This window comes from Vanellus vanellus (genome assembly GCF_965231255.1).
Source record: "Vanellus vanellus genome assembly, chromosome: 1".
Lineage (NCBI taxonomy): Eukaryota > Metazoa > Chordata > Aves > Charadriiformes > Charadriidae > Vanellus > Vanellus vanellus.
The window spans coordinates 153170708-153198171 of record NC_138905.1 but is presented as its reverse complement, the minus strand read 5'-3'; the positions used below and the strand labels follow the sequence as shown (position 1 = coordinate 153198171).

General features: G+C 41.5%; 1 protein-coding gene across 1 annotated transcript; it reads right to left on the bottom strand.

The window, feature by feature from the left end:
- Positions 1–1523: 1523 nt before the first annotated feature.
- On the bottom strand, positions 1524–23390 carry SLC5A7 (solute carrier family 5 member 7; the record flags this gene model as incomplete). Its single annotated transcript, XM_082491047.1, has 8 exons — positions 1524–2147; positions 2899–3116; positions 3193–3346; positions 5222–5365; positions 10481–10629; positions 14454–14609; positions 17535–17648; positions 23213–23390. The coding sequence occupies 8 exons, from the start codon at positions 23388–23390 to the stop codon at positions 1524–1526; spliced, it is 1737 nt and encodes a 578-aa protein (XP_082347173.1).
- Between the last annotated feature and the right edge of the window lie 4074 nt (positions 23391–27464).

Here is a 27464-nt window from a genome sequence, read left to right as displayed (position 1 = left end):
CTTAATTGTACAGAAATCTAGCTATTAGATCTCCCACTGTGAAAGGCACGTACCAATGGGGACAGACACAATCATCTCGGCCGTGGGCAAATGAAAGTGACATTGCGTGCTACCTGCTGGCCAGGGCAAAGTCGGAAAAGGCCTCATCTCCACGCTTTGCTGCTTCTGGCCAGTGCTGTCATTCATGAGTGAGGTCTCATTTGTGCCTGGCCGCTGCTGGTACTCCACAGAGTCACCGTGATGGCCCAGGAGGACGGCTGTTAATGAAGGAGTCCAGCATTTAGTGGAAGACACCCCTGTGCCTTTCACTAGGCTTGTGGGTTTGGCTTTCCTTTCAGTTCCCCTCCAAGCTCCTGATGCTTTCAGACATAGACGCTTACAGATGTGGAAAGCTGTCCAGCAAGCCAGTTTTTCCCATGGGAAATCAAATTGTTGAGAAAATGTGATTTTCCATGGAAAATCTACACTTCCCAGAGTAATTCCAGCAAGTTCCACCCAAAAGACTTTTTGATGTCTTTGAGAAGAATACTTTCTTTATTAAGTGAAAAACGGAAATTTTCCCCATGGAAAAACCTCTCAGCTGTTTTTTCAAGCCTTCCTGACTCTCCTTACTTTTTAATACTTGTCCCATTGCTGCAGTTGCTTGATGTCAGACTGCTGTGTTCAGTGTTCATTTTGATGATAGGTCAAGAGAAGACTTCTTTTCTTAACGTTGCAAAATTTTATTTAGTTTATAAAAGTTCTGTCATTTTTCACAAGCTGAGTTTCAACTCCAATTATTGCTTTAAAAATTTCGTTATGCTCCACTGGTGACAGCCACTAACCACAGGATAAAAAGAACACCTATAGTAACATACTTACTTTGAGGTCATCTTGCATTAGGTAAAACATCATTTAAAAGTGGTGCCTTCATTTTAACTTTTTTAATTAATACGTGATGTTGAGCACTCCTATAAGGAATTTATTACTATTTGCGCATTTTGCTGTCTTATACAAATAATAAAATACTAGATTTGTATTATTTGAATTTCTTTACGAGGAAAAAAATGATCAGACCAAAAACCCAGGGGAGTTATCTATCTAGATAGCAACTAGCTCTTTAGTAATAAATCACTTATAGCTGTGACAATATATTTTCACTTAATGCCAATAAAATGTTGACTGATAGTATTTCAGTGACCGTATTATAATCTCTTCATATGATGTCCTAGCTAAATAACTGTTGCATTTTTTCTGCTACATATATTTTCAATCGTAAATATTTTTTTAATTACACAGTATATAGTTCTGGGTGGACAGAATGGGATGGGAGTGTATCTGTTGGTGAACACTCTATGATCTAATCCAACATGTTAGATAATAACAGAAAAGAGTTTCTCCCATGGGATACTCCTGCTCCTAGAAACAGTATTGTGCAGCTGCATTTTATTCCCAGTTCTTGCTTTTCGTCCGATAAAATGCCTCTTACCATTCTTTGTAGAATATCCTGCTTTGCATTGCTTTGCCTGTGGCTACCAGATTTCTTAATTATCTTCAGTGTTGGACAGCTCTGGACTCGAATCAACATAATTGAAGGCTTCCTTGTTTGTGAAAGTTGAGCTCAAAGTTAGACTGTGTCGTGGATTCACAGGTGCAAGTTCATTTAATACAATATTGTCACTTTTTACAAGAGTTGCTTTGTCCATGTGTTCTCTACTGTACCTGGCGACAACAGCATCAAGGAAGTCCAGCTTTGGTGGCAAAGTCCCACTCTCAAATAAGTATTTGGCTAAGTAGGAGACTATAATGTTGGTAAAGAAGGAGGTAAGCATAGCGAGTGTTTTAAATGGGAATCGCTGGATATAGATATTGTTTTCATCTGGGTAGCAGCCAGGATAGTAGATCAAGGGCTGAAGGTAGAGGTATGGTTCTCCTCCGGTTATTCTGAGAACAAGGCCAAACAAGTATCCTGCAATGGCACCATAGGTGTTGGTTCCTTTAATAAATAACACACACAGGAGCTGGGGGAATATGATGATATAAACAAGGTCAGAGCTGAGGTACCACAGGCCATACACTGACGAAGCTAGCAGTGCCATTGCTGTTGCTGACGCTCCAAATAGAAAAACAGTGATTCTCATGACCCACACGATTTCCCTGTCTGAAGCCTGGAAAAAAAAGGGCAGTGTTAGTGGGTTTTTTTACGGCAATATACGTACGTCTACATTTATGCACATATTCAATATAAAATACTGCATTGTAAAAGGAAATTTTGCATGACATACTCAATGTTATTTACAAATTACTATCTCTGTCTCTATCTCCATCTCAAGCGCAGAGAAAAAAAACCCAAGGGTTATGGTTGACATTCCCAAAGTCATTGATCTTTGAGCATAAGGAAAAGTTTGATAAAGTGTCAAAGAAAAAAACAACAGCAGAGTGTCAGAAATAACTTTTAAATATAAGCCAAATATGGCTCAGCCAGAAATAACTGTCAGCACCAGAATTTCTTCTCCATTTCCTAAGAAAACGCCAACCTACTAGCCCATTCTGTTGTCAGATGATGTCCTGGTAAATCAATAATTCTGAAAGATGTCTAATTTTGTTAAGGATTTAAGCAAAACTTACGGTTGCAGCAATAATTAAGAGCTGTTTGGATGAACTGTGGTGCCATGAGAAATCTTGAAAGCTCCCTCCCCTGAGCTAGCTTTTTCGCCTCTATCATCAGTCACAACCATAAATATTTTTATGACTTTCAGTTTATTCAATATACTGTTAGGAATGAAACACTATATGTTTTCTAGTCATATGCTGGAACGTGAAAGAGGTGTTTCATTATGAAATTACAGTTTATGCATCACCTAGTTAAAATCTCACCTAAAATTTTCTCTAAAAGTAAAAATGAAAATGTAACCTCACATTTTGCCGAAAGGAAAGCTGGTAAATGTTCCGAGCAAACATAGAACTTGCTGATAAAATTGAAGAGTCAGCTGACGACATCACAGCAGCAGATACAGCGCCGAGGCCAAAGAAGGAGATATAGACTGGGCAAAGGTACTGGAGCACAATCGGTAAAATCATATCTGCTTCTTTTTTAGTCATGGGGTCAGGGACACCATACTCAGTCTGATTCCAGGCTGCAATATGGAACCAGTATGTTATTAGTAACTATTAATTTTACATTTACTTTACTATTAATTTTTAATCATTTACCTGTAGATGCTCCAATTGCACCAATGAGTACTGCGGGAAGAGCCATCACAAGACAGCCAAAAGCAGCCAGAAATGACAGAACTTGAGCATATGTGGCAGAAGATGAGGAAAGAACTCGCTGGAAATACGCTTGCCATGGGATTCCTCCTAATGTCTGCAAACACAATGGGCAGCATCCCGTCATCGGGAGTGAACTCTGGATTTTTTTTTGCTATTGCCATATAGAAAGCATGTAGAAGCATCACTTGAATGCTGAATGCCGTGTTGCTGCTACATTTATTGAGTATCAGTCAGTCAGTAATAGCTGTAAATTCCATTCTCACAAGTAATGTCAAACCTCTGTAAGTCCACTTAAATCCCATTCTTTAAGACAAGTCATTCCTTTGTAACAACACTTTGCACTTACATAGTCTCTGTAATCCCTAAGTATTGTGACCTGTATTAATACTTGATAAAGACTTATGAAAGGTTATAAAATACTATTTTCATATTTTATATTTGAAGAATTTGGCCTCCAGTACCCTCCCCCTCCCAAAATTAAACTCTGATAGGATTTGAAAGCAAGATTTTATCTTCCTTTATGAATGCATGTGGCCATCTAAACAAGGCAACACATTCTGTATACACTGAACATAAGAATCTGAAAAATCATTCTCCCACTGTCTTAAGCAAACATGATACCAATAGAAATTAAAGAGAAAAAGAGAAAGCACTAAAAAAAAGTTTTCTTTTATGGTAGCAACACTTCTCTTGTTTTGGATATATAACAGTGAAGATCCTGATTAGACTTAAAATTAAGTCTGCAAAGTATGACACGAGAGAGTATTATCAAAGGCTAAAAATCAAGTGCTAACAATTCTGTCCTGACAGCAGGATTTGAATAGTCTCTGCTAAGTAAATAAATACTGATGACTAAACAGCATGGAAAGAAAATAAAGCAAATTGCTCACTAAACACGCACAATCCAGTTCTACACACTAAATGAGGCAGGAGGCATTTGGACCCAATAGTGTGTACACAGGTGTTTCATACACATAAAATGTATGCACAGGGACCAAGTGAATGTTTCACAGGCAACTCTGATTTTGACTTGCTATTTATGGCTGTTTTCCTTTGCAACCTTAATAACGTTCCTTTAACAAAGTTTTCCAAGCATGTATAAATTTCTTGAGCTATAATGAAACAAACAAGATGAAAAGAAAATGTGTCACAATTTGGCAACGTCAGAGGCTTTCCTTTGGTCATCAGCAGAGATGAAACCTTCAGGCTTACCAGCCAGAATACAGCTGCTTGAGCTCATGTCATACTTTGGCTCTCTGAGAATCTATACAAAATTTAAGCTGGATAAAACAATATATTTTAATAGCCCAATCATCAGAAAACTCTGAACATTTTCGGTTGAGATTATTTAAAAAAAAAACAGTGAAAGGAATCCCAAAGTACATGATAATAAAAACAGTGTAGAGTTGCTCAGGGATGCTGAGAATGCAAAATGTTAGCATATGTTGCTAGATCTTCTAATGGAAAGTACTTAATAACCACCAATCCCATGTGTAATACATAGGTATTAAATAACAAAAGACCTCACTTCATTCTGGCATGTGTGCACACATGAATTCATCCATCGATCCATCTCTGCAAAGCTTTTTCTACATCACCTATACCTAAGGCATATTTAATCATTTGTATAACATTTTATTGCCTTCTGCAATATATAAATTCTGCTGCCAACAATGACATCAGTTAAGCTGCACACTTTTAATTAATTTTAGCATAAGTCAACTCTTTCAGACTGATGATATTTAAATTGCATTCCTGGCAACGCTGACTTTGACAGCTGCGCTACAATATTCTACTGATATTTCACTGAAATCCTTCAAATGTGCAGAAATATTGAACAGAAGTCAAGAGGGTAAAAGTTTTCAGTTTGCTGGAAACTCTTAACTAGACTCTTTATTATTTTCAGCTGTCACAGTAACACAGTGTGAGTGCTCAAATGCTTCACTCCTTCATACAAGCCATCACTTACCAGTAAAAGGAAATTGTCCAGCCATGTGTAAATGTCAAGTGAGTTGATAGATCCAAGCCAAGGAGCTTGGTGCACCTGGTGCACAGCCGTGAGCCCAATGTCTGTCACTGCAGGATGAGACATCGCAAAGGGTACGCTGATCCACTGTAACCAGAGAGTAACACTTTGTTCAAGTCCAAAGAAAGCATTCTAAATCTACGAAATTTTGATATTAACATCGATCTGGTTTTCTTCTTGCATGCTACAGATTAAAAGCCAAGTTGTCGAGCTGAGTTGCACAAAAGTCACGTTATATCCCAGTGGAACATCTCCGAAATCCAGAGAGTTTGGTAATGGATAGCTTACCTCTGCCCTGGAAAGGGTGAGTGTCAGCAAAGAATTAATGAGTGCAAATCGCAAAATCAGCAGGAAAGATGCATTTATACATCTTCATTTTGTTTTTCCTAAACTCTACTTAGAGTCTTTACACCCTTTCCTGGACTACACTGTAGAGAAATATCTACATATCAACTTGCGTGCAATAGCATCAGGATTTGCCAGTATACAGGCATGATACATCCCAAACATCCCTGAAGGCTTGGGAATTTTTTTTAATTCAACACAAAACTGTATCGTGACAAGAGAGGGGTGCTGTTGGTGAACCCCATCTCTCTTGCTCCAGAAGACCTGGCAGCCCAGTGTTACAGCACTTTTCTACCTTGAGGGTAATTTCAGTCTGGGCTCTTGACTGACTATTTTCAGTCTCTCTGTTTTTGATCTAGACCAAAAACTCAGTTATGAAACCCTTCTCAGAGATGGTTTTGGATAGAAGGTTAATTTCCTTCACCAACTGACTTTTTGCGCATTTACTTGACAACTCATTTTGCAACGGTATAACTCACTGACTCTCTATGATGAGAACCTCAGTAGCTCCAACTGAGAGGAAAACCAGGCTTTGTGCTATATGGAATAGACCATTGCAAGCACAGCATCCTTAAGGCTCCAGTGATAACCAAACCACGCAGATTACCACAATCCAATTACAGAATCACAGAATGGTGAGGGTTGGAAGGGACCTCTGGAGATCATCTAGTCCAACCCCCCTGCCAGAGCAGGGTCACCTACAGCAGGTTGCACAGGATGGCGTCCAGGTGGGTTTTGAATGTCTCCAGAGTGGGAGACTCCACAACCTCTCTGGGCAGCCTGTTCAAGTGCTCTGCCACCCTCAAAGTAACAAAGTTCCTCCTCATGTTGAGATGGAACTTCCTATGTTCAAGTTTGTGCCTGTTACCTCTTGTCCTTTCACTGGGCACCACTGAAAAAAACACTGTTCCCATCCTTCTGGCACCCTCCCTTTAAGTATTTGTAAGTATTGATAAGATCCCCCTTCAGATCCCCCCTTCTCCAGACTAAAAAGACCCAACTCCCTCAGCCTTTCCTCATGAGAAAGATGGTCCAGTCCCCTAATCATCTTTGTAGCCCTTTGCTGCACTCTCTCCAGCAGTTTCCTGTCCTTCTTGAACGGGTGAGCCCGAAACTGGACACAGTACTCCAGATGTGGCCTCACCAGGGAAGAGTAGAGGGGGCGGATAACCTCCCTCGACCTGCTGGCCACACTCTTCTTGATGCACCCCAGGATACTATTGGCCTTCTTGGCCACAAGGGCACATTCCTGGCTCATGGTCATCCTGTTGTCCACCACATTTAAGTGTATGGGGTAACAGAAGCAAGGAGGGGAGAAATCAAACATCTTCCTCTACTTTGTTCCACAATTGTTGCAATAATGTATGAAGAATATATGAATTATGGCTATGTTTTGCTGCACTGCCTATTATTCAGGCTGTTTATCATGTACCATAGTCCTCTATTCTCAGTTACATATTAAACTTTGCCAATTTAAGCACTTAGGCAGAAAGATTCCTTTCTTGCTGTCTGCTTGGGCTTTTCTGGGAAAGATCACCAAAATGTTTCAACTGTCTCCAAAATATTTTGAGGGGAAAATAAATGCTTTGTCAAAATTAATGGATGTTAATACTCTTCTTGATGTGAAATTCATGGGGAACAAGAATATCAAATGGATTTTTTTATTCTTGTTTGTGAATCTCAAATCTCAAATATGTCCAAGCGATGAGCTTCTGAAGAGCTGTAGTTTGCCCATACTCAGCTGAGATTTTCCATAGGGTAAATTTCTAAAGGTCCATCTGTAGTCCGCATGCCACAGCCCAGGATTTAATAGGGACTGTACTGCAAATACACGATGAGCTTTTGTAATCCATGCCAGTTCCTGACAGTAACCTAGCTCTTTGTGGTCTCAAGAACTACCTCTGTACTAGTAAATAAAACAAGTCAAGACACTTTCTCTGGCCCTGCAGTTTATTGACATGTCATGGTTTGCATCCATACGCTTGCATCCATTTCCTTGCCGAAAAGGAAAGCCCTCAACTGTTCTGAGAATTATCTGGGAAAATACTAGTTGACATGTGCCAAAACAGTGCTGGGACTGTGTTAACAATTTAACACTACAGATGATCCTGTGTTTTCACCTTGGAACTGTTTAACTTATTTAATATAGGCAGAGATCCAATTTCTTCATTGAGCCCTTTCTAACAGGAGTAGAAAATTCACTGTTTTGAGTGGAGGACAAATAAAACCAAAGCTCGTGGAAGTGAAGCAGAAACTGGGATTTTATGTCAAGACCCGAAGCTCAGGGGGAGAAGCAGCAGGTCAATAGAAAGACCTAGACCTCATGGGATTGGAAACCAGAAAAAAAGAACTTCTACTTGGTGGCAAAGAGTTTAGAATGAGGAATTAATAACACATCTGAAATGAAGAGTCAGTAAATAGTGGGGTGTCCTGGTTTCAGCTGGGAAAGAGTTAATCTTTCTCGTGATTGCAGTGAAAGGAATGTCAATAACACCTATTGTTTTTAGTTGTTGCTAAGTGATGTTTACATTATTCAAGGACTTTTTTTTTTCAGCTTCCCACAGAAGAATAGACAGAAGGATGGAATGGTCAATGAAACATTCCATACTATACATGTCATGCTCAGTATATAAATGGGGGCTAGCCAGGGGGGCAGGAATCCATGATCACGGCTCAGGACAACGCCAATTCACCAGGCGGTGAGAGTGTCTGGTGTTATTATTATTGTTATCATTAGTGTTATTTTTCCTTTTCTGATATTGGTCCATTAAACTGCCTTTATCTCAACCCACGAGTTTTTTTTCTTTCCCTTCCTCTTCTCACTCTCCTCCCTTATGGGGGGAAGGTGGGGTGAGCGAGTGGCTGCATGGTGGGGGTTAAACCACGACAGGGGGATACAGTGCAGGATCAGGGAAAGACCCACCCAGCAAGATAAAGACAAAGAGCTGAGAATTGCAGATGTGAGTACAGAAAAGTGAGGATGGAAGGAGAGAGACTACATGGGATTGTAAAGAGAAAACCAGGGAAGTATGTGGAGTGGCTGGGGCAGATGTTATGGAAGCGTAGGGAAGAAGCTGTGGCTGAAATGAGGAGCCAGGGTAGGAAATAGAAGTGATTAGAAGCAGCATCTCCTCTTGGGTAAAGAACAGGAGAGGAACAGACTACAGAGGAATGAGCAGTAAAGCTCTGTGCCAGTGGGAACACAACCTGCTCCAGACCCTGGAGGGGAAGCTGGGATACCTGAGCCTGTGACATATTCTGCTGTGACACCTACTGTGAAAGTGTCCCATCTCATCTAAAACTGCTTCACCTAAAGCATGACCATTTATCTGAGGCTTCCAGCCCCGCCAACGACTCTTGAGGTTATGAATACGGTTCCCTCTACATGACATTATTGCTGTTTATTTTAAATGGGAATTTACATAAAAAGCCCAGCCTGAATTAAAAGAACAGTATTAAAGCTACAGATCCAACCATTTAGAAGACTGCTATACAACCTTCATTTGTTTTCCCCTCCCTGTAAGGTTCATGCTGCCTTTAATACAGGATCACACGTTGTTATTCCCACGGGATCAGGGTCTTTAGCAGTGCATAAGCTGTTCTCATTGGAAAAGCACTTTTGTATTTTGATTTATCTACAACTTTGGGAATTTCTGTAATGCACACCATCTGTAGGAACTGAATGGTTCACAAATATTAACATGGAAGTTAGGGAAGGACCACCACTGTGCAGGTGAAGAACAAAGGTATGAGAGAAGAAGATCTGGAATAACTTCTCATTTGAGGTGGGCAGCTAGAACTTGGATTTGCTTTTTCAGGGTATTTAGCATCATTCCCATGTAGTCAGTTACAAAAGTGAATGCTTAGCACTTCTGTAAATAAGGCCATAGGCCTCATGGTAGGATGCCACAGAGTGAGGACACACAGAGGGTTGGTTAGTGACCACCTGTGTGACCTCTGGCTCAAGCAATTTCCCTAGAGCTGCACAGGAACTCTGGTGAAAGCAGAGAAACAACTCCAGGTGCCCAAGGTGCCATTCAGTTCCTTCACCTTGAGCCACCCCATTTATTTCAGCCTGTCTCAGATCTCTGCACACCTGTGACCATCTATTAGTGCCACCGGCAAAACAAAGACAGCAGCTTCTTTGATTGCACCCCTGTGATCTGAGCCCTGTTGCACTGATGTTTTTCAGAGCAGGGCTTAAAGAACAGCAGTAAATAAAAGAAAAGGCTACCCACAAACATATCATTGACAGCTGATGAGGGGACATTCATGCCAGCATACTCAAACAGCAAGGTCATCTGGTGAGACTTCCTATACTATGGTCTCCAAAGGAGGGAAACGAGAGAAAAACCAAGAAGGTGATCTAAAACAGGAGGTTAACTGAGCCACGTGAGTAGGTGACAGCTACAGGAAAGAGAAGCAGGAGAGTATCAGCTCTGCAAGTCCAATGCCAGTGTTTCTGGACTGCTCTACTGACCGCTTCCTATGTCTGATGCCTCCTTCCAGCGCCTGTGCCACAGTCCTATGGACAGGTAGGGAAGGAGTCAGCTCCAGTCCTATCCTGAGTTAGGTATACACTCAGCAGGAAAATGACAAGAGTGTTTGCACTATCAGATTGGTTGGAAAAAGCCAAAGAATTGGGCCTCTCGGTCAGCATTATTGTCGAAGCACTGGCTGTAGGTTGATGCAAATGCAGACTCTTTAAAGTCGGCTCTGTGAGTGGAGATATTCCTTCTCCACGCTTTCAGTGAAGACGTAACTCCAAAATCAAAAGTGGGCAATAGGTCTTTGCAATCGTCATAATGCTCGGGGCAAAATCCTCAACAAAAAAGGGGGAAAAAAAGCCAAACTTACCAGTCCCAGAAAGATGCAGAAGAGCTGAACTACATCGGTGTAGGCCACAGAATAAAGCCCACCCACAAGCGTGTACATAGTTGCAATCAGGGCAGAAATAATGACTGAAATATTGACATTAATGTCAATGATCACACTTATAGTGGCACCTATGAGGAAAACCAAAACACTGTATGTTAGTATATGTCACAGTACGTCTGATGAGAAGGCTCACCGTGGTTAAGTTGCATATACAGGTGCTGATGTGCTATGCTGTCTGACACTTAGCAACAGCATGAGGATATTCCCCTATCTATTTTCTACACATCTCTTCTGCACCTGTGAAGTGAGTGGGAAAAGGAAGGCTCCTGTTGGTCTAAGTTCAGCGTCCGTCATGTTTCAGGTTCTCACCAAATGGAGGAGGGAAGGGTCCCAACAGCCTTTCCTTATACTGCTCAAGCTCTGCAAGGACTACACTATCTTGTTCTGCCTGGGGAAGAGCAGCCACGCACCGGCAGCTGAAGCCTCCCTGGGTGAGTTTCAGCTGCATGGGAACAAGTATCATTGCAGTGGCCAGGGGACGCCTGCCGCAACGTATCACACCCTTTTGTATCTCACTTATGCTCTGAGCTAGCCCCTTCTGACCAAGGAAGAAATGGTAGAGGAGGCAGCAGTTATAGGGACGATTGTCCACTGACCACTTTAGAAGTGCCTGTGAATTGTTCACATAGGAAAAGGGTGGGTTTCTTGGAAAACTGGATAATCCATCCTCCATTGTCAACCTAGAAACCAAGAACTTCTTCAAGCACCACCAAACAGATTTCGTTTGTAGAGAACAAACCACAATGTTGAGCTGCCGGTCTCCAAAACCAACCCAGTGAATCAAATTGTTGCTAAGACTGAAAGGCACTTCTCGAGATTTTCAAGTCCAAGTCCTCACTGAAGCAGTGTCAAGGGGAGTAGGTTGCTCAGGATCATGTTCAGTCAGGTCTTGAATAACTGCAAGGATGGAGACTCCACAGCCTCTCTGGGCAATGTCTGCCAGTGTTTGACCTCTTCCACTGTAAAAACAGTTTTTTCGTAAGTTTAAATGGAATTTCCTGTAGTTCAATTTGTGCTTATTGCCTCTTGTCCTGTCACTGGGCAGCACTGAGAGGAGTTTGGCTCTGTCTTCTTTTATGCCAATCCCTCCACTGCCAAATCAGTTATTTATGCACATGGATAAGATCTCCATGAGTCTCCTCTTCTCTAGGCTGAACAGCCCTAGCTGTCTCAGCCTTTCCTTATATGCCAGATACCCCAGTCCCTTAATCGTCTCCGTGGTTCTTCACTGGACTCTCTCCAGTATGTTCATGTCTCTTGTACTGGGGAGCCCCGCACTGGACCCATCACTTCAAACATGTCTCACCAGTGCTGAGTAAGGGGAAGGATCACCTTCCTTAACTTAAAAGTAATGGTCTTTCTAATGCAGCCCAGGATGCCACTGGCTTTTTTTGCCACAAGGGCACATTGCTGGCTCATGGTCAACTTCATTGCCCTCCAGGACTCCCAGGTCCTTCTCTGCAAACCTGCTTTCCGGCTGGTCAACCCCCAGCCTGTACTGGGGCATCAGGCTGTTCCTCCCCAGGTGAAAGACCTAGTATTTCCCTTTGTTGAACTCCATGAGGTTCCTGTTAGCTCATTTCTCTGCTCTGTTGAAGTCCTTCTGAATGGCAGTACAACCATCTGGTCTGTCAGCAAGTCCTCACAGTTTTTACTTTCTGCAAACTAGCTGAAGGTGTACTTGATCCCATCAGCCAGGTCATTAATGAAGACATTACACAATACAGGGCTCAATATTGACCCCTGGGGTACCCCAATGGTGACCGGCCATGCAGTGGCTTCCATGCTGCTGGTCACAGCCCTCTGAGCCCAGCAGTTCAGCCAGTTTTCAGTCCTCCTCACTATCCACTTATCTACTCTGTAGTTCATCTGTTTGTCTAGGAGGATGTTATGGGAGACAGCGTAAAAAGCCCTCGCTGGAATATCAACCAGCTCTCCTGGACTCCTCTCCGGGGCTGTCTCCCATGGAATTCCTCCAAGCAGATCTCTGGAGAGGCCAAACTCTACTCTCCTGAAGTCCATTGTTGCGGTCCTGATTTTTGCCTTGTTCCTTCCTCTCAGGACCGTGAAGTCCATCTCATGAACACTGCAGCTAAGGCAGCCTCTGACCTTCACATCCCTAACTAGCTCTTCCTTGATTGTAAATAACAGGTTCAACAGAGCACCTCCCTTCACCATCTCCCTGATCATTTGTGTCAGGAAGTTGTTGTCAGTGCACTCAAGAAACCTCCTGAATTGCTTGTGCCCTCCTGCACTGCCCTTCCAGCAGCTAGTGAGGTAGTTATATATTTTCCTAAGATGTATTAGCTATTTCAAGTGATTGCAGTCTTTTAAAACCATGTTTTGTTTTGTTTTGTTTTTTAAAAAAAATCCTCTCCTTCTAATTAGGATAATTTAAATAAAATGTGTTGCAATGTCTTTTAGTACTTGTAGGTATTTTAGACGTATATTCTCGACCACATAGCTGGAAAAGATCTGGCAGTAGAACACAACCTGATGCGTCGTATATACGAGCTGCTGGGAGCTGCCAGGTGGTTTTTTGTTGTACAGGGAGCCTTCAAAGTTCATGAGCGTAAGGATTACAAACTCAGACCTCTTTCACAGCTGGAAGCCCTGTCTTTCCCTTCTATAACCATCCCAAGCAAAGAGTCATGAGGAAGGTCAAGAAGTGAAGAGAACTAGGATTAAATATTCATCAGTGAGGATAGGCATGCAAATCTGGAGCTATAATATAACTAGATCTATTCACAGAATAGTTAAAATAATAGTTAAAATCAAACCCCTCAATGACCTTTACAATCAAGGACAGTCTTTAACTGTCAGCTGTTAACATAAACCTACTAGAAAGGTATTCATACCACTTGATTTGAAATATCACAGATTAGCTTGTCCTCAATCAAAAAGAAAGTATTTTCCAAATACTCAGAGTGTTCTTCAAGTTATTCAACTCCTATCACCTCAGCATGTAGTTTGTTCTTAGTCCTTTAAGGGTTTTGTGATGAAATTGCGGTAAACAAGCTCCCCATTGCTTTGCAGTTCATCAGAGCACAGTTGGAGAGTACCTTCAAAGTTTATTTTCTTTTTAAAATAGCTTGTGCTAGAAAGCATTACCACATGCATGTGCGCTATGAGAATGATTAGCTGGTAAAAGTCAACTACTGGTGCTTCAACTCAAGGGCTTTCTCAGTTCTTGAAGGGATTGCTAAATTCAGGCCTGAAATATAATTAAAAACCCTGGAGACTGATTTTTTTTCAGAACTGGATGAGTAGTTGGGTGATTTTCTATTGAGTCATAGTTCTACTAATTCTCTGAATCCTTTCTTGAATTCTAAGTATTTTCTTCATTTTGTCAAGTAGAAAGTCATTTAGAATTCAATAATACTTCAATTTATTGATCAGCATCTGTTCTACTTCTATTATTTGTGATATGGAAAGTGCTGTATATGAAGGTCTTCTATACGCAAGGTTTATTTTGTTTAGATGCATTGGCAGTAACATTTCATATCTTTAAGTGAAATCTTGACTGGCTTCTGTGATCTCAGTGGTGTAAAAGAGAAGCTGGGTCAGCCTTGACATAGAAAGGACACTTGCAATCACTCATGTCACCCTCACAATTAAAGGAAATTTGTTGCTAAATCTTTTCATTCTCTTTGAAAAGGGACAACTTAAAGGTACCTGGAAATGACTAGATACCACGCGTGTCTTTCCATTACCAAAATATTCAATGAGGTACCATTACTGGGTTTAATTACTAGCTAGCACAGGTCTGAGAACTGTCACATTCTGAATCATTCGGCTAGGCTAGTTTGCATTTGAAGACAGAATTTTAATGCATTTCTGGTTTATCCTTTCCACCTGTGATAAATTAATATTTATACTGCTTATTCCTTACCTAAGGCAGAGAAGATGGCAGCAGCCCAAAACATTTCTCCCATTAAAGCTGGAATAAACAGTAGCCCTCCCATCCTTTTTCCATAAAGCTGCTGAAAAGGGTCTAGCATTGTCACATAGCCTTTGGAGCGCATAGGTTTTGCGAAAAAAAGGCCACCTACAAAGAAAAGTAGCATAAGACACCAGCTGCAGTGGAGAAATGCATTGTCATTAAGGGGTAAAACATTTATTTTCGGTTAAGGGTACAAAAATGTCAGTATTACTGTTTGGGATTTTTTTAAAGAAATATGTACAGTTAAAATATTCTCCAAGAAGCCTTACCTTACATCTGCCTACAGTTACATAAACACATCCACACCATTAATGTCTATGGTCTGATGACAAAAAATAAGTTTGTCTGATTTTGTCTGGTTCAATTTACTCAATCTGCCATTATGGATGCTGTCAGAGGTTTGTCTAATTTCGGATCAGCCTAAGGGAACGGCTTTTCTACCGAATCTATTCGTTCTTAGACCAGAATCCAGTATGAATTTTCACATGGTCCTACTCAAAAAATAAAACCGTCTGGGATTCCTGGGTCAGAAATAGGAGTTCACACATGGTTTAGTGCACGCACAGTAAATATGATTCTTTCAGGACAATTCAGATTTGTTATGTATGCTTAAATTAACCTTACTACACCTGCGGGGTAGGTCAGATGCCTTCCGGGCTCTGCAGGTGTCAGGCTCCCTGAACATTTGTCACACACTTAGTTCATTTATGAACGTGCAAAGGCCACACCTTTCTAATGTACAGTCCTTAAATTCTTTCCGTCTGGGGGAAAAAAAAGGACGTATCTCAGGAAAGTTGAAAAAGCCCTGTATGGAAACCTGTGTAGTAGAGTGCTGCACATGACTATAACTAAGCAGACTTCTACCACAGTAAAATTGCTGAAATGCAATATAAAAGGTACGATAAAGAAACCTGGAAAATCAGTCAGTTCCCAATAAAATCTGCTGTGCAGTATTTGTCGACCCTTAGTTACATTCTTCATCACAAGATATGTAGATTTTCCACATTTCTACGTATTGCCGTATATCACTCATATTTCTTCATTTCATTACGTTCCCTGAACAGAAGGTACCAGCTTACCAATCACAATTTATTTATACTGCTTATGGTAACACTGTCTTTAGACAGATTGTTTGGATGCAGAAACTCCAGCATTTTTTAACTGTTCCTGGATTGGTCATGGATCCTGTTCCTATTCTACTTGTTATGTCATCATTAGAAAAGACAACTAAAAGAAGAAAACAAAAGTCACTAGTGTTATAATCTATTAGAACATTCAAGCATCTGTCAAAGGAAATCAGAGATATTCTACCCGTTAAAACTATGTTGCTTGAAAAATTAGGAAAAGTGGTTTGCAGAACAACATTGAACTAACAGGGAGATGATATCAACCTTAAATCCTTCCAGTCTGAAGCAGTAATATTTCTTCTAGCCTTACATTTATAATTTTAGTTATTTTTTTAAAAAGAAGGATAAACAACTCCTCCTTGCAAACCTGCAAGTATAGATCATGCCACAGAAAGGCTTTCCTCTCTGTGCTCTGCAGAGATGTATGGTCATGTGCCACAGACTTCTTTTCCTTGCAGCGGCCATGATAATTTCCAGTAAAAAAAGTCTGGATATCTTTAAAAACAGCTGGAAATGAGGAGAGACGCTAACTCAACCCTTTCTTGGCTATTATTAATTTTTGTCAACTCTACAGAGGCTAAGAGTCAGGAAGATGCTTGTGGCTACAATCCTAACGACCGCTTAATGACATCAATGGACGACGACCCTCATGACCTCATAATGACATCAACTGATCTCCAGGCAGACATTTACTGTTATTATTTTTCTTACAGGAAATAGAGCTGCTCTCAGGGCTGGGAACTACTACTGGAACTGGAGCTGGCCCACACATGCCAGAGAGGAATATCTACGATGGGGAAGGTTTCTGCCTGGGAAGAGAGGAGGACCAGGACAGGCCATAGGAAAGCATTTCTGAGGGGTAAAAAGAATCAGGAGGGCAACCGAGTTGTACAGGAAGAAATAAAAGGGGCAAGAAGACCTGGATACACAACCAAAAGGACAGACTAGGTGGGAGGACCATGAGGAAAGGCCCAGAATAGACCGAGAGGTCAAATATTATTAGAAAGGCTAATACACCAGTCCCATTAATGAAAGATGAAGATATTTTTTGTAACAACATTCTCTTTAAACAGTTGCATCAGCTGTTGCCTTAGGGACGTGATCTGTTCACAAACTGAGAGGATGTAGCTGACACCTTTCTGGTCTATTCATCATGGCTCACGAGGCAATGCTTTGTTGTGAGCTGCTCCGTGTGGTTGAGACACAGTGAGAAATTTTTTATTGCTATTATTTTTAAGAAAAGTAAGGAAGTTTTGAGACAACGCTTCAGGAATTAGAGGTGACAGCATTAAAAATTATAATGCTGCCTGTATTTTGCGCTCTGACCCCGCATAGAGTAGGATTGTGTATTTGCATTTTGACATGTGATTTGGAGTCTTGTACCACATTTAAAAGGACGAATGGTCCAATTTTAAGGAAATAGACTGGATCTACTACAGCCTTCCTACACAAAATTAGACAAGTTACTTAGATGCTTAGTGAAGATCTGTAAGGTACAAGCACTTTCCTAACTTGAAAGGATATTTGCTGCTCTTGAATTCCAAGATTTATAGCTGCCCTGATAATATTGTGTTCCAGATCATATAGGCACTTAAAGAAAACCTGAATGTATAAAACTTAGAATATATAATTAAAAAAAAATCCCACAACAAAACCTTTCTTATTGTGACCTCCATCGATCACTATGGTCGTAATAATCAACTAGGTCTTGCCAAGGCATTCAGGAGACTTAAGATATCAGACTATTTATAGGGCTTTTCTTTTTAAAACCCAAACCTATCAGCAAAAAGGATCTAGTTTACCTCAGTGTCCTTTTATCAGACACTAGTTGTTTCATTTCACGATGGACTTGCCATCAGAACTGCTTAAAATGAGAGACTATTAGCTTTAGTTCTTTGCTTACCTAAAACCAGACTAAGGGAATACCCAATAGGTGCCTGAGCCCAAGCTAGACCGTAGCCTGGGACATATACTGCTTCTGCTGTCCCGTTGATGTAACCTCCTCCAACCCATGTGGCTGAAAAAGAAGAGATGGAAAAGTCTTTAATGTGCAGAAAGAAAGAAAACTTCCCACATTATAGAATAAATCTGTCATCACTTATAACATTGCTATTTTTTTATTATATGTATTATACAAGTGCCAGACATGACAACCTTCTATAAAAGATAGTCCCAATTTGAAAAACTTACAACCTAAGCATACGAAAAAAGAAGTCCAATGGACTGAGACAATCATCAAGGTGTCTAAGTGTCTGTGTAGTCAGTGAAGATGTGAGGGCTGAGTCCCTCACTACTTGTTTACAATGAATGAAGCACATTACCATTTTCTTTGTGTTAGTCCAAATGACGGAGATATATAAGGGGGGGATCTGAAGAAGAACAATAAAGATACAGTCATCCCAGATGGGAAAACTCAAAGCATTTAAATTAGACAAGAGTTTAATCAATGGATCATTTACTAAGGTCTCCATTAAAAAAAAATGCCCTTAAAACCTTGATAAATTTTGAATTTCAGCTACACAAAGCACATTTAGTAAACTCTGACTTCCCTAAATGCTATATTTCCATATAGGGCTGTAATGGTTTTATGTTGCTATTTAAGTTCTAAACTTTGACTTACTTATTTTTGTGCTTCCTGAAGACATATTCCAGAATTGAACTGTGCTATCTGTAATATTTCTGATTTTATCTCTTTATGAACCAGCAGTATTTTTAATATACTAACCTCAGACCCTTAATTAATTGATTCTCTGCTTTGAAGGGAAGTTTTTACATTTGAGAAATTGGGTCCTACACTATGAATGAAAGAAAATCTCCAACACAAAAATTTATTTTGAGTACGACTGCAAACATATTTCATAACAAATTACGTAATAAAGTTTATCTCTTCCTGTTTGCAGATTCCATGCAAAAAGTTCTTGATTTTCTCTAATGTATAGCGAGTAAATTTTATTAATCTGGTTCTGTAGTTTGAACAAGGGCAGGCAGATCATTACAAGTACTAGATTTTTGTAATGCTGTTTTGATTTGCCTCAGGAGCCAGAACTGGATGCAGTACTCCAGGTGGGGTCTCACGAGAACAAAGGGGGAGAATCACCTCCCTCTACCTGCTGGCTACACTTCTGATGCAGCCCAGGATACCTTTGGCTGTCTGGGCTGCAAGTGCACATTGCTGGCTCATGTTGAGCTTCTCATCAACCAACACCCCCAAGTCCTTCTCCCCGGGGCTCCTGTCAATCCACTCATCACCCAGCCTGTATCCATGTTTGGGATTGCCCCAACCCAGATGAAGGACTTTGCCCTTGGCCGTGCTGAACTTCATGAATTTGGCACAGGCCCACCTCTACAGCCTGTCCAGGTCCCTCTGGATGGAAATTCCTTCCCTCCAGTGTGTCGACCACACCACACAGCTTGGTGTCCTCTGCAAACTTGCTGAGGGTACACTCAATCCCACTGTCCATGTCCCTGACAAAGATGTTAAGTAATACTGGTCCCAATACGTATCCCTGAGAGACACCACTTGTCATTGATCTCCACTCGGACATTGAGCCATTGATCATTGAGTCCATGACTATCTGGCATGTGTGTTGCCTGTTGTGTCTCAAGCAGCATAAACTTATGAAATAGGTTGGAAGCACCTGTATACAATAACAAAAGTAAATATTTAGAAAGGGAATTGTATTTGCCTCCTTCCCTAGAAAACACATGAGCATGAATTCTATGTGAAGAATACCCACTTCCAGATGAGGAATAATATGCCATAGTCAAGGACAGCTGCCCAGCATTGCTGCAGCTATGGTGCAAGGAGGCTTCAACGTCTGGCATCGATACACCTGAGGTTCCTACTGAGGCGGTGGGTGTTCTCCAAGGGGCACTTGAGCGCTATGCCTAGCTCCCTTATCTTCTTGTGGAGGGGGGCAGGTCCCTTCCCTTCTGTGAAATGTTGCAGGGGCCACTGCCCTCTCCTGGCTGGGGACAAGAACAGTGCCCTGAGAACAGGTATGGCTGGGTAAGCTGTCATGGAGGATTGTGCACTTATTTTCAATTTTATTCTTGATTTATGGATTGGGGTTTGAAAAATAGCTGCTGATCAATTTCTCTGTGCACGTGACTGTTCCGGAACATCTGCCAAGGACCCCAGAGCTCTAGGAAGGTGCTATACGGCTTCTTCTGAGGGGGTGAATGGGTAGTCAGCATGTACAATGACATCAGTAAATACATTAGAAAAGAAATAATGGGGTACGATAGGATGGAATTTCAACCTCAGATATTAATTTTCTGATCCTCAGTTTGCTAAGCCACAATTTAAAGTTAGTTTAATACCTTTTTTGGTGAAATTCTTTTTTTTTTTTTCTAAATCAGACAAAAGGAATATAAAATTTAATAATCTATGGAAACACTCATGTGATAATCTATTTTAATCCTCTCTTTGCCTGCTGTCTGAAGGACCAAAAAATGCAGCAAATACCAACATCCATTTAAAATATGCACCCTAAAAATACTCAGACAAATACTGAGGATATGGAGTGTATTTCTCCTCCTAGTTCATATGAGGAACAGAGAAATTAATATCAGAGTTTCTTATATATATTGACACATGAATGAAAATCAGAGTTTTTGGGACTTCTTTGTGAACGATCCCTTGTCTGACCACACAAATTATTGAATAAACGCACCAAGTCCTGCAAAATGAAAATCCTGACCTAAGGATTACAAAAAAATAACATTTTGTAATATTTCTTTTTTTCTTGTGGAAGGATATGTAGCTTCATTCAACTAAAATGAAGAAATGACATCAATAGATCATTACCTTTTTGGTTGTGTTTGTAAGTATTTGATTATGTCACCTCCAATATTTCCTTTGGGGTTCAAACTCAGTCACCGAAATCAAAATACACTCAAGTTTGTTGCAGATATCACTTCCTAAGAATTTCACCCCAAAATTAAGGAACACAAATATTTAAAGCAACATTTTAACTATAATTATGTAAAAACGATGAACAGATTAAAGGCGTGTCTACTGTGTCTACTTCATAATGTTAGCTCATTGTAATATGAGCTGCTGTGATCCATCCCCAATTCAAGCTTCTCATTCTTTCTGTTTTAATAACTGCAGTCACACTCAGCCTTTGGCAGGCTTTGTGTTCAGGTGTTTCAGTAGCTAGTTGATACAGCAGCTTCTTCAGGATCATAGTATCCATCCATCCATCCATCCATCCATCCATCCATCCATCCATCCACCAAATACGTCCACGGCCATTTTTCACTTGTTCTAAGGCTTTTAAATGCCGTTTAGGAAATTAACTATAATTACTTAGAAATTTTGAGTCTGTCCCTATGCTCTGAATTTGATTTTAAATTTATAGGCTGAGTTCTGTCATCCTCCTCACCAAGTAGCCCCAGAAACCGCTACCATTTTTGCAGCCGATATCCATGGAATATGGTAGTGTTTGTCTTAGGCAAGAGAGACAGAATTAGGCCCTATCTAATAACCCAAAGTACTTCATGTCCATTCGAACAAAATCCTTTCTGGAGATCTTCAAAAATGTCTTGTTTTCCATTTATGGGATAAGCTTTGCTTTTTAATTCAGATTTAAACAATTAAAGCTGTAAAATATAAAGATGATGTTGGAATAGCCATATATCTCTGAAGGCATGGTTATGAGGTGCAAAATCTGCACCTATGATTAGTAAAGAAGCAAATATGCCCTGGAATACCGTGACCATTTAGTAAAAAATTAGTGTGGATTTTGATCAGTTTACCTTCGCAATTATTTTGTTATGGCTTTACAAAGTCAGTATCCCAATCACCCTCACTGAGACGAAACTCAGAGTCTTGGTAGACTTGTGCCCACACCTAACTTTGTGCGCCAGGCGTGGTTCTCCAAAACTGAAAGTGTAATTTACTTGCCATATCAAGCTCTAATTGCCATAATTATGGAAGGCAGAGGTGAGAAAATATGTGAGCCCTGATAGTATAAAATCCACGAGTGTTTAGGCTGTGCAAAGGCTTTAGGATCAGTCTGATATTCTACCACAGAGATGATATACTATGCTCTCTCCAGAAGTTGCATGAAATGGAATAAGCATGTGTGGGCGTGAATCATGGTGGCTATAGAAATTGCCTGCAATATAGGAACCCTCAGTCCAAGTCTCATCTCTGCTTCAGCTGTTATGAAAAGTATTCCTGTAAAACAGCATTAAGGAGACCAGAATTTGTGTCTTCTTCCACAGGCAAAGCTGTTCGTCATAACCACTTGAGTGGGGAATGTCTTGTTTCGTCTCCTCTCCCCTGATCTAATGATTACAGTTTTGTGGCAAGCGGTATCTCTGCAAAATATTCTGGTTTCAGTGCTCTTGAAAACATTTCATTCAGCAGAAAGCTGTCAAACCAGCTCTTGCAATGAGCAGAATCTCCGCCTATCTGATGCTTCAGTAGCCAATGGATACGTGATACAGTAAATTAGAGCAAAGTGCTAAAAGTAGAACATCTGCCTGTATTCAAACTTTATCGACTTTCACAAACATTCTTTACTCAATATCCAAATATTCAGCCTCTGAAGGAGCAAAATGCCCCTGCAAAGGGACAGGAATTTCTCGCGATTAAAGACCAGAGAATTTTGGCCCAAGTTTGTATGTGTCTCTCCCTTATTAGATAATTGTGAAAGCAGAACAGGGCAAAACAGCAAAACATAAATGTAACTGGATAAATCCAATTTGGCAATTTGGCTTTGCCTGAATGGGATTTAGAATACCATAAAAAACCCCACCAATCAACAAAGCATGCTGAAAAATTAAATTGCTTTGATAAAAACGGTGGGCCAATTCACTCTTCTTCTAATGCATTTTTGTTCCAATCCTGTATGTTAGCTGTAAGACTTGAGATTTTGGACCATATTGTGGATATCCTGTTTACCCAGCTAAGACATCTGCTTTGACTGTCCCTGGGAGTCAAGACAGCACTGCTTAAAAAATTAGTGAAGAACTCGTCCTTCACCCAGGCTTTTCCTACTGATAGTACTATTCACAGCAATGTATTATTTTGTCAAACTGCTACAGAAGAAGCTAAAAGAATCCACAAAGTAAGTTTGCTGAAATCAGTGGAATTGCAAGATTGGATTTATGCCATTTTTCTTTCAGAAACTTATTCTTAATTGATGCTACGCCCCCCCCCCCCATTTTTTTACATATGAACTTTGCTTTACTCAGATTAAACAAAAATAACTCACCAATTTGGATGGCTTTAACAACAATAACAGTTATTTTAAAACTGGATTTCTTATTAAATTATACAAATTCTATACTTCTGTCCCAAACACATCTGCTCTACAGATGAATATGAAAGCAATGAATAAGAAATATAATATATGCTTCCTGTATGATTTTAAAATATTTTTTGTTTTTATATAGATGCTACATTTGGTTGTTCATTAAAAAATATTAGCAGCAATTGGAAAAGAAGTACATATATTTTCTCCATTTTGCATTATTCAACATGCAGATTACCATTCTTCATTCAGATGGAAAACTGACAAGTTATACGCTGGTTAGGAAAAAAAAAAAAAGGTGTTTTTTACATACCGGTCATTGTAAATCCACCAACTAGCAAGCCAATGTCTCGTCCACCAACTATAATAGCTTCGCTACGATCTCCTTCGCTGCCAGTGTTCTTGGTTTTCCAAGCAGCCCATATCCCAACTGCCAGGATAGCCAGGTAGAAGACAACTATGGCCACCAGCCCCTCCACATGGAAAGCCATGTTGAAGTCCCGACTGTTTCTGTGATCGCTATTTCATTAAGACCTCTGGAGAAAATGCAGTGATACGTCTGCTTTTAACAAACCTGGTAAGATGCTTTTTAGAATCAGCGTAGAAAGAAAGCGCAGATGCTTATTAAAGGGACTATTCGGGTGAATTATGAAATGAGTATTTCAGATGTAATTGAAATTAAGTTGACATGCCAATTAGAATGCCCGTGGAGCAACAAGCAACAATTGTAACCTGTGATTACAATGGGAGACAAATGATGTGGCTGAAAGCTACACAATTCTTAGAAATCAGTTACTGAGCACCGCATTATTTTAGTGTCATCAGGTCCCCAGTGTCTGGGAACTCTCCAGTCAAGAAATAGTTTGGTACATGGAATAGTATAGAAGATCTTGGCCATGTGGTCTGCTATAAAAGTCTCTATTTAGTTAGAAGGCAAGCGACAAAACTGTTTTAAGTTATATAAGAACTATGGACAAGTAATAGCTACAACAGCAACACATATCTTCGGAGTCTCTGTGTTGGAATGCTGAATCTTTTCCTCTTTCTATCATCTCCCGTATTTAAAAATCTGCGCTTTCTTTTTTGCAACATCGAATTGTCCAGCCTTAAAAGTATTAATCTATTCTCGTTCGCAATCTGGGAAGCAAACGGAAGGCTTAAAAGCTGTCGAACGGCAAAAACGTTAAGGCAGACGAACTACAGCGGGGTAAAAAAAAAAAAACCAAACCCGGCCACATAACCAGCGGCTGCCCCGTACCCAGCCTTTGCCGCAGCCCCCTCCCAGCCCCTCTCCCCGACCGCCGCCACACAGCCGCGCCGGCAACACCCGCCCGCGCTCCCCGACGGCTCCGCGGCCGCCCTGCGCGGACCCAGCCCGCGGACCCAGCCCTACCTACCGGGGGCGGGGGGGTCCGCACCCCGCGCTCCGCGGAGGCGCCGCACCGCCCTGCGCGGCCGCGCATCCCACCCACCTCCCGCCCCCCCGCCCGCCGCAGCAGCCGCCGCCGCCGCCGCTCGCCGCCCCGCGCCGTCGGGGAGCGGCGCCCGCCGCCCGCCGCCCCACCTGCGCTCCGCCGCCGCGTTGCCCCGCGGCCCCCGGGGCACGGCCGCCCATCCCGCGGGGCGGCGTCGGGGCTGACCCGAGGGCGGGGGGGGGGTTTGGCCCCCGCCCGGGGTTTTCCTGCTTCAGAGGGGTGTGGGGAAGCCAAGGCGCAAAGGCAGGATCGTCTCTTCCCCCGCGGTGCCGGCGGCGCTGAGGCTGCGACGAGGGGCTCGCGGATTAAAAAGAGGAAAATCCCTTTATAAAGGAGGAGGGTTGAGTGGGGTGAGAGGACCGTGTCCGTCAGAGCTGGGGGGAGGAAGGGGGAAAGACGTCAGAGTGCTAGGGGACGTTGGGGGGGTAAGGATGACTCAAGGGAGAGTGATTGTCGTGTCATGGCAGGAAAACAGGGTTAGGAAGTAAAATTGGGGTGAGGAAAGAACAGGGAATGAGGGGGAGAAAGGAAGGAACAGGATCATGCTAAACCAACGGCAAAGAGGAGAAAAGAAAGAGCTGATCAAAAGCGACATGCTGAAAAAAGGGCTGGAGGAAGGGGAGCGAGCAGAGGTAGGGAGAGGGACGCTGAGCTCTGTGCTCTCATTGCCCTCCCTGGCACCTTCCCCGCACCATCCTTGGACCTAACACCGAGCAAGCACAGAGCCAAGGCACTGGGGCTGGTCAGGACCATCCTTCCCCACAGCTCCCTTCCAAACCTGGTTGAATGTGCAGCTGCATTTCCCAGCTGCGGGGCAGCTAGTTCTTGGGGGTCTCCCTTTTTGCCTTGCCTCTTATAAACCTCACCTGCAGAGCTATGGTAATATCGGCTTTCCCGAGAAAGGCCTTTTGCTCTCTGTCTCCAAATGATGCTTGACAATGAGCCTCTAAGTGATAAGTGTAAGGGTACACGTGCAAAGAAGACCCACACGTGCCCTTGCCCCAGTTTTTGAAAAGGGAAGATCATACCGAGCTGTAGCAGTCACTGTCAGCTCTTGAGAGGCAGGTAGCACGTGCCATTGGCTCAGGAACGATGGAAAAGTAGAAATAAAAAGCCCACAGGAGTACAGAACCGAGATTGGTAAAAGAACTAATTTAAAGCAGAAAATCTAAAATCATCCTAGGCTGAAGAGGAAGACCACAATGTGGCAAGATGTAAAAACGGAGAGGAGGAAGGTGGCAAATCAGCAAAACTCAGCCCACTGCAAGGAACGACCCAAGGGCTGGCACCTGCCTGCCTGTTTGCCAACTGCCTGGCCAGCAGAGCGGCTTCGGCTGCCTGCTCACGGGCTGCGGAGCATGTCATGCCAAGTAGCATGTTAGCCCCAGCCATTTATTATGTACATTATGTGCAATAAATGATGATTGCCTACTCATAAGTTGCGTGCGTAATACTGCTTTCAAGTCCCTGGGCTCGGTTGAAGAAGCCCAAATAAAGGCGGCCAAAGAATTAAAGGTTAGAAATGGTACTATTTTTGTCAGCCAATCTCATGGATTGTTGAGTGACGCTAGTGATGCAACATTTGCTTTGGGAGTCTGCAGTAAAAACCTCCCAGTAAAAGGCAACAGAGATACATTTCAGACTCAGGGGAGCATCAAGGTGCCTTCTAAACAGAAATCCTGTCATAATTAAACACAATATAAATAAGGAGAAGAAGTCAGAGACTTTGGAAACCATGTTAAGTGTGTGTCAATTCGGAATAAAGAAACAAGTTCCAGCAATTAAAATGTGATAGAAAATACTTGGATGTTAAAATGGATGTTACATTAAATTCACAGAAAGTTTTAATTACATTTTACTTTGTTTTTCTCCAGCTTAATACAGAGAAAGAAGACATGGCAACACAAAGTATGGAAAATTCTGGGAAAAAGTGTCAGCCAAAGTCTGTCTTAGGTAAATTAAAAAAAATTCTAACCAATGGCAATAAATAAATAAATGATTTCTTAGCTTAAATCCCAACTTCGGTCTTCATTGAGGACTATAATAAATTCTAGTTGTCCTTAGAGGGCCTAATTAACACCTAATTAACACCTAATTAACACCTGTTTTTCATTATGAATCCTGAAAATTTGTTAATTTGGTTAGCCTCTTTTGACAAGTTTTATCTCCTTGATACTCAGGAATGGTTTGCAACCTTCCACCCAAAGAATCAACTGCGCTGGCCAAGTTTCACCTTACATATATATCTACTCCTGTAGTTACTTAACTACAAATAAGTTAAATCATACTTTCTTTCATGAGGTCTTCATTTAAGATATAGGTCCTTTGAGCTGATACAGCTTTGGGTTTTGAACAAGCTTTCACCTGGAGGCAGCTTGCAAAGACCAAGACAATAATTTTGGTGAGGTGTGAGCATTAGTTGATTTAATAATTTACTATCCCTTCTTTGCTCATCCACTATTAGTATTTCAGGTAGTTTTCTGGTACTTTGTCTTGGGAAAGGACCCTGCTACTCCAGATCCCTGTGTGCATTCTGTCAGCTGCACCCCAACAGCGTCCATCAACCACAGCCATACCCAAATCTCAGTTCTCAGGATATCTGAGGGTGTGCACAAATGAGTACCGGTACATTTTGTGGCTCTTGGGAAAAGATACACTATGGTGCCAGAGATACTAACTGCAACTGCAAGGCAGATTCCGTACGAGACCTGACCGCATTTCCAAAGATAATTACTTTTGCTATCGAAACGCTTAGAACTGAATCATCCTTTCCAGGAAAGAGGCAGGCCATTGGCAGTTTGTGGCTTCTAAAACATTTATTGTTCGTTTCAACATAATTTTCTTTTTTTTTTTTTTTTTCAAAAAAAGTATAGCTTGAAAACATGCTGTTTGAAAAAATATCTTAAAACTTTGTTTTCATATTTAAGAAAGGTGACTCAGAAGCCTGCATTTACTCACCTTGAATCGTGTTCAAGTTTTTCTGTCCTTGTTGGTGGTTCATGGCTGCCCATCACCATGGGCTGCCTCTGTCCCTTGTGAAAGTCTTGCTCTGAACAGTGACAGTAATAGACCCGATAACCCCAGCGTGGG